Genomic DNA, 15,468 nt, shown 5'->3' with positions numbered 1-15,468 from the left:
GCTACTATATATATATATATATATGCGTGTGTATAAGCTTTTCATTTGTAAGTATTTTGAATAAATTTTAGTTATAATCTGAAGATGAGATCATGTGCTGAGGGTGGATTTGTCATAATCTCAATGTTGGGATGATGTTGTGACAAACAAAAACAAAAATAATCAACAGGATAAAAATGGGTACAATTTTTTTTAAAATTGAAGCTAATCCAAACAACATAAGAAGAGATAGTCCATATGGCAAGGTTTCACAAGTTGAAAATAGAACAATAAGTTGTGGAAGCTATGTGTCAAGAGACACGTACTCTAGTCCTTTATATAAATAATTTGAGAGAGCAATGGGTACTAGATTCAAATTTGCCGCTTCACTAATTTATATAAAAAGAATATAACTAGTGATGCGTGCTAGAAAATTCACAACAATTGAGTAATGGATTATCGTTTTAGCATTGCACGAGAATTCAACACACACAGATAACGAAAGAGAAGTGAGCAGGAGGAGACACCTCGATTTTTTATGTGGAAAATACTTGAAAGGGAGAAAAACCACAGGACCTAGCCCAGTTGAAATAATATACTTTGAATGATGAGTACACAGGTCCATTCTTCTAATAAATTAGGAAATATGGAATTATAAAATTGTATAACTATAATCTGACTGCAGTTTTGACAGCAGGTTGCAAGGGTCATTGTTGATTGTTGTGGATGCAGTAGTTCATCATGAGTGTTGTAGATGGTTGCTCCAAAAGCGTTGATTGATCAAATAAACCGTAGTAAGCAGTTACGAGAGTTGTGGACCATATAGGTCATAGTGGCAAGTATGAATGACGTCCGTAAGCAACCGGGGCCAAAGTCGGGAGCTGGAGTCTGGACCTGCACGAGCTGTGAACCACGTAGGTCGTAAGGGTGAGTATGAATGACGTTCGTAGTCCATGGGTGCTGGAGACGAGAGCAGCACGAGTTGTGAACTAGGTAGGTCGTAGGGGAGAGTATGAATGACATCCGTAAGCCGTGAGGGAAGTCGGAAGCTGCACAAGCTATGAACCCTGTAGTCCGTAGGGACGAGTATGAATGATGTTCATAGGCCGCGGGGGTATGAGTCGGGAACTGCACGAGCTATGAATCACATAGGTCGTTGTTGACATATGAACAATAGTGATGCGCTCATGTCCGACGACGATGATGGACAACGTATGGTTGGTGGTCATCGACGATGATTGGTGGTGATTGACGGTGATAGTCGATAGTGGTTGGCGACGATTAACGGGTGTCAACGACGGTCGTCGGTAGTCGATGACGATCGGCTGTGTTCGATGACGGTCTGGATGGTGTTGGACTGCAGATGGTTGGTGGTGATCGATGATGATTGGTGGTGATTGACGATGACGGTCAACAGTAGCTGACGGTGATCGACGGGTGTCAACGACGGTCGTCGGTGGTCGATGGCGATCAGCGGTGTTCGACGACGGTCTGGATGGTGCTGGACTTCAGCTTCTTCACAGAGCTTCCAGTTCTCTCTGAAGCTTCAAGTCTCCCTCTCATGTGAGGGGTGGAGCTCTATTTACAGTGTTATGAGTGTCATTAATGTATGAATATGAACCATTTTTATTTGACGGTTTAGAGAGTTTCCCTCAATCATACGGTGTTTAATGGACATTTGAGTGCCTAAATGATGTCGAAATTGAGTGATCTTTGGGTCGTTGGATTTGTCTTGTCGAGACGCTCGATTTGAGTATAAACTTGTCATATTCGACATCCGTTTGACCTTCCAAATATATTCGAAAATCTTCCAAGAGTTATATAATGACTTGATCCAGGGTTGATTTGACTCGGATGGGACTAACTTTGATATCATTAGGTCTCTCATCGAGCCAGTCAGTTTGACCATAAATTTGTTGAAGTCAGAGCTTTTGATTAATTGAAGTTTGAATATTTCTTGTTCAAAAGATTACATCGAGATTCGCGTTGTATGATAAAAATTTTTGGATGTCGTATCCACTAGCTAAATCACACAAGATTGCATGAAAGTCCATCTTATTAATTATAAACTCCTGAATATTATTAGAGCTAATTATATAATTATATAATCTCAAAACTAATAATAATGTTATTTGAGTTTTTTTTTTTTAACATCTCTATATTAATGAGCTATTATAATTGTTGGTTTAACTTAAATAACATTCAATCTTAACCACCAATCCCCCTACCAAGAATGTTGTTAATAGTTCCCCAACTATTAATCTTTCTCAGAAGTGCGAAGTCATTCCAAACGAAAACCGCACAGATGCACCAAAAAGGAAGCATTTTTCGACCAAATAACAAGCACAACTGAATTCTTCCGTTAGCTCCAATCTTAGTGGTTTTGAAAAAAAAAAATAATTAGACATTAAATCCACAAAATCACCCAATGAAAAACACAATTTATTGACAGGCACAGGCGCCTACTCTCCCCCTTGCGCTGATTTGGAGGGTGAAGACAACCGGTCTTCGTCTCCTGCAAGACTCCCCCGCCGCCACGTCGATGCGATGGTCATCTCCAGCATGCTTCCAGAGGCTACCGTTGCCATTGCCGTCTGCTCCGGGGGCCGGAGCCGCCGTGCCGTACGTTGGGCCGCTAGAAAGCTAAACCCCCATGCCTGCCGCGTCCTTCTTCTCCACGTTATCCCCTCGGTTTCCTTCATTCCTTCTCCCTGTAAGTTCTCCTTTCTTTTCACTTTTTCTTTGTGTGTCTTTTCGATACGGGGAGCTAATTCTACTGCTTGGCATATGGCAGCGGGGCGGAGTATACCGGTTAAGGAGCTAGAGAAGGGAGTGGTGGATTTGTATGTTGAGGATGTGAAGGCGAAGGCTGGGGAGGTTTTCATGCCTTTTCGGAAGCTTTGTAATTCGAAAAATGTGAGCTTTGGTTATTTTTCTTTGTATATTTCCATTTTTTTATCTGTGTTTGAACTGTGCTTGATTTTTTGATTAATGTTGGGATAAAGGTTGAGAGTTTAGTTTTGGATGGGAAGAGCACAGCGGATGTTATCTTGAAGTATATGTGTGATTCAGGAATTAAAAACTTGGTCTTGGGTTCATCCTCGATCGGATGGATCAGAAGGTATGACTATACAAATCTTAAACATTTTAAGTTGAAAATTTTGGTTTTTTCGATCCATGGGTTATGTATTCTTTTAAGAGTGAATTCAGTCATTCCAAATAAATACTGAATGTTGTGATTATTGTGGGGATTGATGCTTTATCTCAACTATTCGGAGTCGGCTGCACTTTCACATATATAAAATCATAAATACATGAGAATATGTTTTTTATTTTTGTAGTGTATAATTTTATATTACCCTGATAATTATGATACTTTATAAAGCATCTGGCTTAGCATGTGGAGCCACCTAAATTGGTATTCTGCTTTGTGATCTGATATATAAACATTCAAGTGGAAGATAAAAGGCTGCATATGGAGAATTCACTGTGTTTTATCATGCATCGGGCTTATTAGCAATGGATATTCTCTAACAGATGCCTGTATCTTTTGTTTGTTTTATGATTAACATTGAGCTTTGTTTTGTAATGAGCATGATGATAAACAACCATTTTACGGGATTTTGCATAATGGTTTTGATGTTGTTATAAACCTCATTTAAGCTAAAAATATATCTGCTACTCTTCTTTTGGTCTTTATCATCTCTTTTGTTTGTTATGATGCCAACTTTTGCTAGGATTTGGGTGATGAAAACATTTAAGGATCCAAAGGGTCTATCAATTAAAAAATTTAATAGATAATGCCAAGTTTTTGTTGTATCTATTCTGCTAAGTTGCTTACAGATGAAAAACATTTGCTAGATCAATTTTTTTACTTGATATAGACAAATTATCAGCTCATGTTTTTTTTGCTATAATCTCACCATCATTGTTTTTATTGTCCTAAAAATTTTAGTCCTTAAGTTTTTGCTACAATAGCCAGCGGGAAAAGCTCACCCATTTAGTGGCTGGACATATGAGAGGATACCCATTCTATGTCTTTTTATGCTGTGCTAGATTTGTTGCTCTATTTGAAAATTATTTTCATAAATTGGTAAAATGAATCATATGAAGAAAATTTTCTTATTTTAAAATGTTGTTCCTATCTGATGAATTAGTTTCTTATCATATGCTTGATTTAATGGTACTGAGGTATCCCTTTTTCAAATGCAATCATTTCAGGATGTTGAAGGGTCCAGATGTTCCAGCTCGAGTTCTAAAATCAGCTCCTACCTCATTCAACATTTTCGTTGTTTCACGATGCAAACTTACTTTGAAATTTGCTGATCAGTTATTTACTGATGGTAATTGTTGATATTGATTTAGAAGCACCCTATTTATAACAATGAATCAAGTTAAGTTTCTTACCTGGGTAATATTTCTTAATTTCAAATAATTTTTTCAGGAACAACTTTCAGTATCGAGCCTATAATGATTAGTCGAAAGGCATTTAGTCGAGCAGAAGGGAACCATATATCGAAAAAACAGTCTTCTTCGACGAGTTCAGAAATCCATGATTTTTTGATAGCACCATCAGATATGGATACTAATTCTGATATTAGTGGAAAATTTGAAAGGTCTGTATCATTATCTTCTGTGGGAGTCCAAGAAGAAAGCAGTTTGGATGGAAGGAATACACAGGTTAACAAGTCTGAGGGATGTGAGGGATCAGATACTTCTACAAAAGACATCCTATTTGTGAACATTCCCACTGCAGATAATGTGCAAGTAAATTTCTATATAGTCCCTTCCAATATTTTCTTAATAATTCTTTATTATGATAAATGGCTTAAGTATTCTTTTGTTATTATGTTATCCCTTTTGCAAATGTAACATATCCTTTATGAAAGTGGGATTAAAAGTATCCTGGAATGCTCATCTTTGCAGCATCAGGCTCCAACTGAAATTATTAGGATGAAGCCTGAATTGAAGAAGGCTTTTTCATTGTATAAACAGACCTGTGAAGATCTAATCCATGCAAAGAAGAAGGTACGAGTTTGGGATTTTTTACTCGAGATTCAGTCTTAGCTTTTGCTTAAGAAGGATTGTTTTTGTATATATGTTTGAGAGTTTAGCATGAAGGGTAGTTTTATTTTTTGTTGTATTGAGCTTAAATTGAGTCAAATGAGGTGAGCTTTTTGCTGCATCTTTTGCTTGGTTCCATCTCTTAATGTGGTGTAGATTAAATCAACCCAGCTCTCGTTTGAATCAAAATATTATTAGTGGTATATAAATGAAGAAGAAATAGTAATTTGCAGCAGGTGAACAGACTGTGCAGTATGTATTGGAATTCCAATAAACAGGAATTCAGAAGTTAATTAGATATATATTTTCTTCAACTTATACACTATGAATACAGTGCTTTAAATAGAGATAGATTTGCAGGAGTCTCATCAGGAGCATATTTTTCTGATATAGCAAATCATCTAGTTTTTGATATGTGGTCGAGATTTGCTAAGATGGTTGCTATCCAACGGTAAAGAGTGACTGGCTGATTTTGCCGTAGGTGTATTGCCTGAGCTGTTATTACCACCCCTAGATAAATAGTTTGTAAGCGAAGTGTCAATTTGTCCCTTATGGAAGTAAACCAAGTAGTTGCTAGAATATTTGTAAAAATGTCTGGCACTTGATCTTTGGTGGTGATTTACTGAACTTAGTTATATTTGGATTGAATTTTCTCTCTGATAAAATTATGGTCAATTTTTGGTTCTGGCATGAAAAACTGATTGTCAGCAATGGTCATGGCTGAGGTATTGTCACAGTATGCTTGGTTGACTGTGTGATAGGAAAACGAAAATCCTGAAGTAAACGACGAAGCCAAATGATGTAGGTGGAAGTAGAGACTCTGTATTTTATTTTAGTAGAGGAATGAGCGATAGTTAGTTCCTTTTTGACTTGCTAGGATGTAAGTGTGCCAGTGATGGACCGCCTGTCAACTGAATCAGCTGCCAAATCTGAATCTCAAGTTATTGAATGTGGAATGGAGAGGATTGAAAATTGGTTTGCAGTTATCCATTCCTACCTTGTGGAGAAGATTGAGGGCATATTGTTCTTGAGTAAAAAGTGTATCTTCAATAGTGTGGTGAATATGCATTCTAAGAAAATGAGATGCTTAACTGATTGTTACATGTGAGCAAAATTTCATCAAACTAGATGAAGAGGTGTATGTGAATGTTGTTACAATGGTAGATTAATAGGGAGGTGTCTGCTTGACTGAATTGAAGCCCAAGTTGCAATAAATGGTTGGAGAATTTATTATAGCATTGCTTGGTAGCTTGTTTGAGGCCATAGATGGCTTTTTTACGCATGCAAACATGGTTGGGGAACTGGGAGTCTTTGTTCTAGATGCTGCTTTGTGCGGATAATTTCTTGGAGGGTACCATAGAGGAAATCATTGGATGCATTTAATTGGGGGTTTGATAATTAATGGGGAAGAGCTATAGTTAGAAAAAAGCTGATTGTGTGTATTTTGCCTATTGGGTTGACTGTTTGTTCATAATCAATGCCATATTTTTACTAATGTTTTTGAGCGACATGGAGAGCCTTAAAGCGGGCGATGGAAATGATTGTTTTGACCCTGATTGATTTTATTCTACTTTTGGAAGGTCAAATTTAGAAATTATATTAATTGAATTTATTCAAATATTTGTTGAAACTTGATTTTGAAAATAGATCACTCGGTTGAAATGATGTATCAACTCGGTCATTATTGGGATTTATTATGTTGAATCTTATCAACTCTATCCTGCTTGCAGAGGATGAGATTCAAAATTTATATTAATTAAATGTTTTCAAATATTTATTGAAACTTGATTTTGAAGATAAATCTATCTAATTGAGATTCACAATCAACTCGGTCATCATCATGTATTGATTGTTTTGAACCTTGTCGCTCTGTCCCACTTATAGAAAATCAGGTTCAAAGTGCTAAATTCATTTTTTATGTTACATTCCTTGTCGACTTTATGCCATCCATAGAGGATTAGGTCGATGAATTGATCGCATGATTGCATTTTTTTAGAAACTATAGTGACATTGAGCATATCAATTTAAAATATCTTTTAATTAAAAGTGATAATTTCATATAAATATAAATAAAAAATAACTCTCATTTTTTATATTTGACTAATAATCAATTATTAGTCGGTCTCGTCAATATCAATCTTTATACAGAGAAGGATTGGGTCGGTTAAATTGTAATTCAATTTTGTCGACTCCAAATCCTATCCGGATGAGGATCGGATGGGACTAGTAGAACTTACGATCCTGCCTTATAGGTAATGTTCCCCACTTGAGAGCATGTATTATTTATTATTTTGAATTTAATTTTTGAAAGAAGTGATATTGTGAAAATTTAAATTATTGGAATGTTTTTAGAATATTTGCATGCTTTTCAAAGTAAGATATGTTAATATTCATTAAATTTAAGCATACACATCTTTCTTTGGATAGTACGATTGTGCATTCAGTATGATGGTTGGAACACCTGCGAATTTTAAATTTTAGATTGTGCATGTATCGTAATGTCTTGTATAATGCACTAGCACAATCTTGAGTGAATTTGTAAGTCACTTTTCACCTTAAATATTACAATTTTAACGCTTGCATATTCTTTGAGGTGATGCATTAGAGTTGAAATGGCCTAAAAAAATTGCAAGTCCTTAATTGTCTTGAATGTTTTTTTTTGACAATGTGCACAAATATTTTAATATAGAAAGATTTGTAAGACAAATTTAAACACCCTCATTCACACTTTATGTTCGCTTGCATGTTTATGTTCTAGATCTGGTGGGGAATTTGTGAACGAGTAGGAATATTTTATGTATTGAACAATATCAATATTTTTGTGTTTTTATATAGGTTATTAATTTTGGCGGATCCCACATGTTTCCATTTCTCTTCTTATAAATAGGTGCAAGATGGTTGTTCATTTTCACCCATAATTCCTTGAGCTAAGATTTTTGTGGGTACGAATTGATTGGCCAAGAGCGAGAAGGTTCTGCGCACGAGTAGGGGCAAAGTTGTATTCACCACAATTTTTTATTAAGCTCATTATAAGACTTCTATTTTTTTTTTTTCTTTTAATATCTTTTATTGTGATTGTAAGGTATTTTAAGTATTGATGTTAGCTCTTTGATCTTCTAATTTCTTATGAAATCATGTTCAAGTCTCTAGTTCAGTCTTGTGTTTTAGGTACTATTTTGGTTCAAATTTTAGCAGCATTTCGGTGTCACCTCCCCTGGTCGGGAGAAATTATTTGAAAATTGGCCTACCCACCCATCTAGAAGACGCGCATGAGTGCTTTTTTACAACAATAGGGCTTTCTTCTAACATACCCGTGTATAGGATGAAGGATGGGATGTTGGTAGTGAACTTGTGTACGAATAGGGACATGGGGCAGATTATGGTTGAATCAACATTATTTGAGTGGTTTTGATGATGGTCGATGCACTTTCAACTTGATTTATGTGCGTAGTCGCTTCCAATATTTGTCAAATTTTTCAGGTGGCCTTTAATAAGAATTATTGATTCAACTGGGTCGGATTGTGGACATTTTAAATAGTTTAATGATAATCAAGACTGATTGGTGTTATTTTGGTGTGTATTTTTGTTTTGAAAGCTTGATATAAGAGAGGTAGGCCATTGAGAATATATAGGATTATATATTCGGTATCATTCTTGGCACCGGATACTATGGTATTGTTGACAAGTGTTCTGATTTGAGTTAGGTATTGAGTCATTATTTGAATGCTGATGTTGACATTATATAGCTCAAATTTGAGTTGAAATACTCGTGAGCGATTGTGAGACTGTAGGCAGCATGCAATGAATTTCTAAGTTTCGATGCATGACTCTAGATTAATGACGTAGGGAAGAATGTTTGTAGTCATGATACATAGGAGAGCCGCTGGGTTTTGGTCGATAAGGATCCATGCATTGTACTCTGGAATGGGTGATATTTGGCCCGTTGAATCAGACAACAGTTTCAATGTATGAGTAGAGGTGACATAAAGGAATCCTTCAAATTGTTTGCTCTGATGATTTTGATGGTTTTAGATCAAGATGTGGTAATTTATCTCTGGTAATGGATGTATTGACTACATTTTTAAGGTTAGATAAAAGGAATTTCAGTGAAACATGGATGGGTTCATGAATTTGGAGGGATGCTGTATATAGCTTGTAGACTGATTTTATGAAAAGATGGCAAAGAGCTCTGTTACTATACAAGAAGAAAGAGTAATTTGCAGCAGGTGAACACACTGCAGTATATATTGGAATTTTACTCAACAGGAATTCAGCAGCTAATCAGATACATATTTTCTTCAACTTATAGCTATGAATACAGTGCTTTAAATAGAAGTGGAATGGCAAAAAATCTTGACAGGATCATATCTTTTCTGTTTTAGAAAATCAGCTAGTTTTAGATGTGTGGTTGAGATGAGCTGAGATGCTTATCTAATGGTAAGGATTGTCTATTTTCTGAGCTGTTATTAATATATTGTTTTGTTGTTTACTATATACATATAAATCATACCTTCCTCGTAAGCATTGACAAATTTCAGAATATATTGCAGATTCAACTACAGACAGCCGAAAGCTCTACAGAACAGATGAGCGTGAACGGCACAGAAGAAGCGCGGGCTAACCACTTAGAAACTATCAAAGAAGTTGAAGAAACAAGACAACTTTTTGCTCTAGAGAACCTTAAAATTCCTAAAGCAGAAAAATTAGCAAAGACATTTTCTTTTGTGAAATCAAGTACACTAGATGACCTTTTCTTCAGCAATAAAAGATTTAGGAGATACTCCAGGCAAGAAATAGAAGCTGCAACAGATAACTTCTCGGATGCTAGGAAGATAGGTGAGGGTGCTTATGGATGCGTTTACACGTGCAACATTGATCACATACCTGTAGCTGTCAAAGTAGTTTGGCACGATGCATCGGATAGGAAGGAAGAGTTCCTTAGAGAGGTTTTATTCTAATCTCTTATTAGTTTAGCCAATTTTTCGCTTTTATTTCTTTAATTTGTTGTCATCAAAGTGGACTTAGAGACAAAATGATTAAAAATTGGCAGGTTGAAGTACTCAGTAAATTACATCACCCCCACATGGTTTCATTACTGGGAGTCTGCCCTGAAAGTGGTTGTCTTGTTTATGAATACATGGAGAATGGAAGCTTAGAGGATCAGTTATTTAACAGGAAGGATTCCCCTCCGCTCCCATGGTTTATCCGCTTCCGAATCATATTCGAAGTGGCATGCGGACTCGCCTTTTTGCACGGAAATAAACCTGATCCTATTGTGCATCGTGACTTGAAACCGGGCAACATTTTGTTAGATAAGAACTACGTGAGCAAGATCGGAGATGTGGGGCTTGCAAAACTCATCTCCAATCTTGTTCCAGATAGTATAACGGAATATAAGGAAACTGTTCTCGCCGGTACATGGTATTACATGGACCCCGAATACCAAAGGACTGGCACGGTTCGACCCAAATCCGATCTATTCGCATTAGGACTCATTGCTCTTCAATTGCTTACTGGCAAGCATGTAAGGGGCCTTATAATACTTGTCCAGAATTCCATTGAAGATGGTACTTTTTCTGATATACTTGACAAATCAGTGTCTGATTGGCCTCTTATAGAGGCTTTAGAATTAGCAAAAATTGCATTGAAATGTTCAAGGCTTAGATGCAGAGATAGGCCAGATCTAGAGTCTGAAGTATTGCCACAACTTCAAGAGTTGTTGAACATGGCAAATGTATGTTTGAAGTTGAAACAATACAATGTCTGTGCTCCAAGCCATTATCTCTGTCCAATTCTACAGGTAAAAATTTCATTTTTAGATATGTTATGTGCAGATATGTTCAGGACTATTCTTCATTCTATTGTTTGCTCATGCAGGAAGTAATGGATGACCCTTATATTGCCCCTGATGGATATACATATGAGCTCAGAGCAATCAAAGCATGGCTTGATAGACATAAAGTCTCACCCATAACAAGACTCGAGCTTACACACACAGATATAATCCCCAACCATGCGTTGCGTGTAGCAATACAAGAATGGAAGTCTCGTGTGTCGTTTTCGATGTAATGAGATGAATGTTTCATTCAAGTGAAAGTGCGCTCGTGCAAGACTTATATGGTTAATGTAGCATTTTGTAAAGGGATGATGTAGATAGCTTTATCGCCAACTTATAGAGATTATTTTCATAATTTGAATGGGTGACCTTCAAATCATATTGGAGGCAGTCTCAATGTTATTGTAGATAAATAATCCAGTTGACGTGGAGGTAAGCGTAAAAAACAATGCAGAAGTTCTATTTAAGTATAGGAATAGATCTCAGTTAGTGTTGTAGGGCTTGTTATCTATGTGTAGAGATGAATGCAGACAACTTTAGTATATGATATATGAATCATGAATACAATAATCGTCTTGCTATGAACTGACTTCTACCTTTATTTAAAGTTTGAGTAGCAATTCTTTTGAACTAGTTGGTTCTTGTTTTAAGAACTTATAACTGAGAAAATTCTGATTTTTTATTTTGGAAAATTGACATATGTACCACACAATTTTTGTGGATCTACATATCTCATACCTAAAGTTTGGTATCTGGTTTCTGAAACCTTGGTGCAACAAATCTATGCATAAAAAGTTAGAAGTTACATGTTTGATGTGATTTTAGTACTGTCATTGTTAATATTAAATGAATATAGGTTGGGTTTCTTAAAAAGGCTGTTTTTATTTCAATTGCCATTATCAGGGTTATCATTTTATCATATTTAGTAATGACAGTTATGATTATTTTAATGTGGATTGATTTTAATTTTAATTTTTTGTTATCTTGATCAATTAATAAAAGGATTGAATTTTTTTTTTTTTTTTTTTGATCTCTTTTATCTTGAGCTTTATAGATATTTTTTATAATTAGCCTCAGTTTTATTGTTTTGAAAACTCAATAAGTTGTCTTTGAATTTTTTTCTTTTTTTTTTTTAGTTTAGATTATAGAGGTTCATAAATGAGTAAGATTATTATTATTATTATTATTATTTTTGTTTCACATTGAGAGGTGTTACATTTCATTGGAGGGGTAAGAGTTTTAAAATTTCTTATTTTGTGATCAAGTACAACATCACTAATAGTATTTGATTTTGAAAGGTAAAAATATTATTCAACCATGGATCTAAATATATATATATATATTTTTTATTAGAAGTTTTTTACCCTCTCTCTGTTGGTAGGATAGAGTTTATTTTATTTTTGGGTGCATGATCTTTACAGAGGCAAACACTTATAGTTAATTATAACCTCTAAGAGGTTATCTCATAGGAAAACACTTGATTGAATTATTGGCTCTTGTGCTTCAACATATTACATTTAGTTTCAAGATTAGTAATTTGGAATTTCAATTCGAGATTGGCTCAAATTTTGATCAGTTCTTATTCAAAGCCAACGAAAGTAAAATACGAAGCATCAAATACTGAGAAGTTAATTGTGCTCAAGACTATTCTATGATTGGGCTTTAAGTTTTAGATATTAATATTGATAATTTTTTGAGTTGTCATTTTGTTAGAAATTTAGTGCTTATAGTTGAATAATACAAGAACGTGAAAATATATAGGAGTACCTATCCTATAACAAATAGCCTATAGGGTAAATTGACCAGTAGTGACACCAGTAGAGAGCTTAAACTTAGTATAAGTAGTCAAAGTGAGGCTTATGGACTTCACTCCTACAAATGGCTAAAGTTAACCTGATTTTTTTTTAGGTTTATGATCCTACTTGAAAAAGGTATCCAACTAACAAACCTAGCTTAAACCCATGAGGCCAATCACATGCATGAGTAGATAGGTAAGGTTATGCTTAAATTAGGAGGATGGGTTGAGATTTATGACACAACGCTAAGGATCGAGCGACTTGTGCAAATATGCACCTAGATAATGCAAAAATTATGTTTTTTTAAATTTTATTAATTGGACTTAAATTTATTTATTTTGATGTTTGTAGATATGTAGCTAATGCATGTATGCATGCATAGAGGATCAAATTTAGGTCAATCACATCTTTAACAGTCTTCCTTAAAAAGGTAGACAATCCTCATTTCTGATGCACCCTTATTTGCAATGGAAGAAGTGTTGAATGAAAGAATAGAACCTACATGCAAGTGCATATGATTTTGATATCCCTAAAGTTTCTAATTTATTTGAGTGATTATGTCCCATAGGTTTTGAATTTTTTTTTTTTTTTTTGTATGTTTATGCTATTTTAATTTTTTTAGGTTGGACTTTTTAAGTTGGGTAAAAAAATATTTTGCTTTGAATGCCAAATGAGTAAAATCGGGCTATCATAGACACATAATCACAAAAATAAACCTACAAAAACTATGGACTCAACTACACAAATAAAGTAAAATAAAAAAGAAGTACTATGGAAAAAAAATATAAAAAAACAAAGTGATGTGGCTGCGTTTCACTATACATCCTAGAAGAAAAAAAAGGAGGACAATTGAGCTCTATCTTTATACAGACTCGTCCTAAAACTATAGCTCGATCTATGGCCTTCTCATCCTTTGATTATAAATCATCTTCTTGGTTTGTCTCCTTTGTTGTTCTTTTGTGGTCCTAGTCATCTAGACTTCATGATTGTCATTGCTTGGTGCGATCCATCCTCACTCATCATAAACACATAAGCCTTAAAATTAGTTCTTGTATAAATAAAATTAAAAATTATAAAAATAAACCTAACTAAACCTACAAAATAAGGATTTGTAGGGAAGGCACACATATAATCAACACTTGTAAAACAAACATCGTGGATCTAGCACCAATGAGTGTCAAGTCCCTTGTCATAATAAAATATGCTTAGGGTTATAAGCATATGCCAGCTGGCATCCATAGAGCATATATTTGTTTAATTAATTTATTTTTAATGATTGTCCTTATTAAGCATGACCTTATGTAGAAAATAAGTATCAAACTACTAAAAATCGTTTCCCTAACTTCTAGTCCACACATAAGTAATTGTTCTAATATCTAGTCTAAATGTGCAATCATCACACCAAATTAAAATAAATATCCATAATAATTAATCATAATTACATAAGTGTAGGGTCACTGATCAAGCAGTCAATCTAATGTGCATGCAACTGGTGCGACATGATTGTTATAATATTTAATATCTAAGTTTTAATTTTTAATTTGAAGTTTAAATTTACTAAAGGGTGGCTTTAATTCAATGATTAGTGATTTAAATATAAAATTTAAATTTAAAATTTTAATTTAGTGTAAGTAGTCCCGCTATTGTTATTCATAGCACCCCAGTCCTAATAGGATGAGCATCTACCAGTAAAGGCAAGGCACATCATCCTAAAGATGTGTTTGTGTTTGTGGGGGACTAATTATAAGAGCTTTGAATTTTTTCACTTATGATGGAATACAATATCAAAGATCAATATACACCAAAGTTATGAAAATACTATTTTATGATGGATTCAATCATGAAGTGATTGTTTCATTACTCCGCGGGGTTATTTAGCATAAGTCTTTTCACAAACCTAAAAGGATATGATAGGGTATATTTTAATTCTATTATCATGTGGCAAAGTGACTGGACGTTCTCTTAACTTAAACTAAGGAGAACTTTAACAATAAGTGTATGAAACTCAAACCTAGTCTACGAAGGCAGACTTATGTTTTTTACTTCCTTTGAGGATCAAACCCAACCCAACTCATCAAGACTTACAACCTCCCTGAAAGGGTATGCAAACTAAAACCTTAAATGAGTAAAAACCATGAGAACGAGCACACAAGCATGCTAGGCTTCATAAAATATTATAATTTAGAAGATTATGTTGGGACTGGCGATTATATCCTGATGATTTAGCGGCCTAGATAGGCATTTGCACCTAGCTAATTAGATCATTTTGCATTTTAAAATGTTAATTTTAATTTTTGAATTGGTATGACCTCGACATGAGTGAGTTGACTAAAGCATGATTAACTTGATAGATTTGATTGAGAAAGATTTAATTAATTCAATTTTTGAATAATTGTTACAATTTTGACTATGTAGCAATGGTTGTGAAAGATGATTATGCAGTCCTTTACTAATATATGCTTCGAAAATCTTAAGGCCAAGTTGAATATTAAAGACAGGTTTTACCCATTAATGTCGGTGATTCTCATGGGTCAAATCCCCCATTTTTGTGCTAACGATGAAGGGCTGAAGATAAGGAGTAGAAGTTATTTACTATGATGATGCATAAATCTTTTCGTGCAAACAAACTAGTTAATATTAGTTTTTACTCAATTTTAGTCATGTTTTTAATTTTTATATGCATGCAAATGCAAATGCTAAAATGTGATTCTCTTTGTTAGTTCTTATTTCTTTCTTTTTTTATGAGTTTGATTTTGAAAAAAATTATGTTTAAGTCTTAAGGTGGGATATAAG

General features: G+C 34.6%; 1 protein-coding gene across 1 annotated transcript; it reads left to right on the top strand.

The window, feature by feature from the left end:
- Positions 1-2,298: 2,298 nt before the first annotated feature.
- On the top strand, positions 2,299-11,460 carry LOC110020341 (U-box domain-containing protein 34). Its single transcript, XM_020718405.1, has 9 exons — positions 2,299-2,692; positions 2,774-2,895; positions 2,985-3,100; positions 4,201-4,322; positions 4,424-4,746; positions 4,906-5,007; positions 9,594-9,989; positions 10,094-10,843; positions 10,921-11,460. Exons 1-9 carry the CDS (start codon positions 2,527-2,529, stop codon positions 11,110-11,112), a joined length of 2,289 nt encoding a protein of 762 aa, XP_020574064.1. The 5' UTR covers positions 2,299-2,526; the 3' UTR covers positions 11,113-11,460.
- The last annotated feature ends 4,008 nt before the right edge of the window (positions 11,461-15,468 follow it).

The sequence above is a fragment of the Phalaenopsis equestris genome, unplaced genomic scaffold, assembly GCF_001263595.1.
Source record: "Phalaenopsis equestris unplaced genomic scaffold, ASM126359v1 Scaffold000094, whole genome shotgun sequence".
In the NCBI taxonomy this organism is placed as follows: Eukaryota; Viridiplantae; Streptophyta; class Magnoliopsida; order Asparagales; family Orchidaceae; genus Phalaenopsis; species Phalaenopsis equestris.
The sequence above is the reverse complement of the archived record's forward strand: the minus strand, read 5'-3'. Positions and strand labels throughout refer to the sequence as shown.

Coding starts and splice junctions, on each gene's coding strand:
- LOC110020341 (XM_020718405.1), top strand. CDS start 2,527: ATGGTCATCTCCAGCATGCTTCCAGAGGCTACCGTTGCCATTGCCGTC. Junction 4,323..4,423: donor TGATCAGTTATTTACTGATG/GTAATTGTTGAT, acceptor TAATTTTTTCAG/GAACAACTTTCAGTATCGAG. Junction 4,747..4,905: donor CCACTGCAGATAATGTGCAA/GTAAATTTCTAT, acceptor TCATCTTTGCAG/CATCAGGCTCCAACTGAAAT.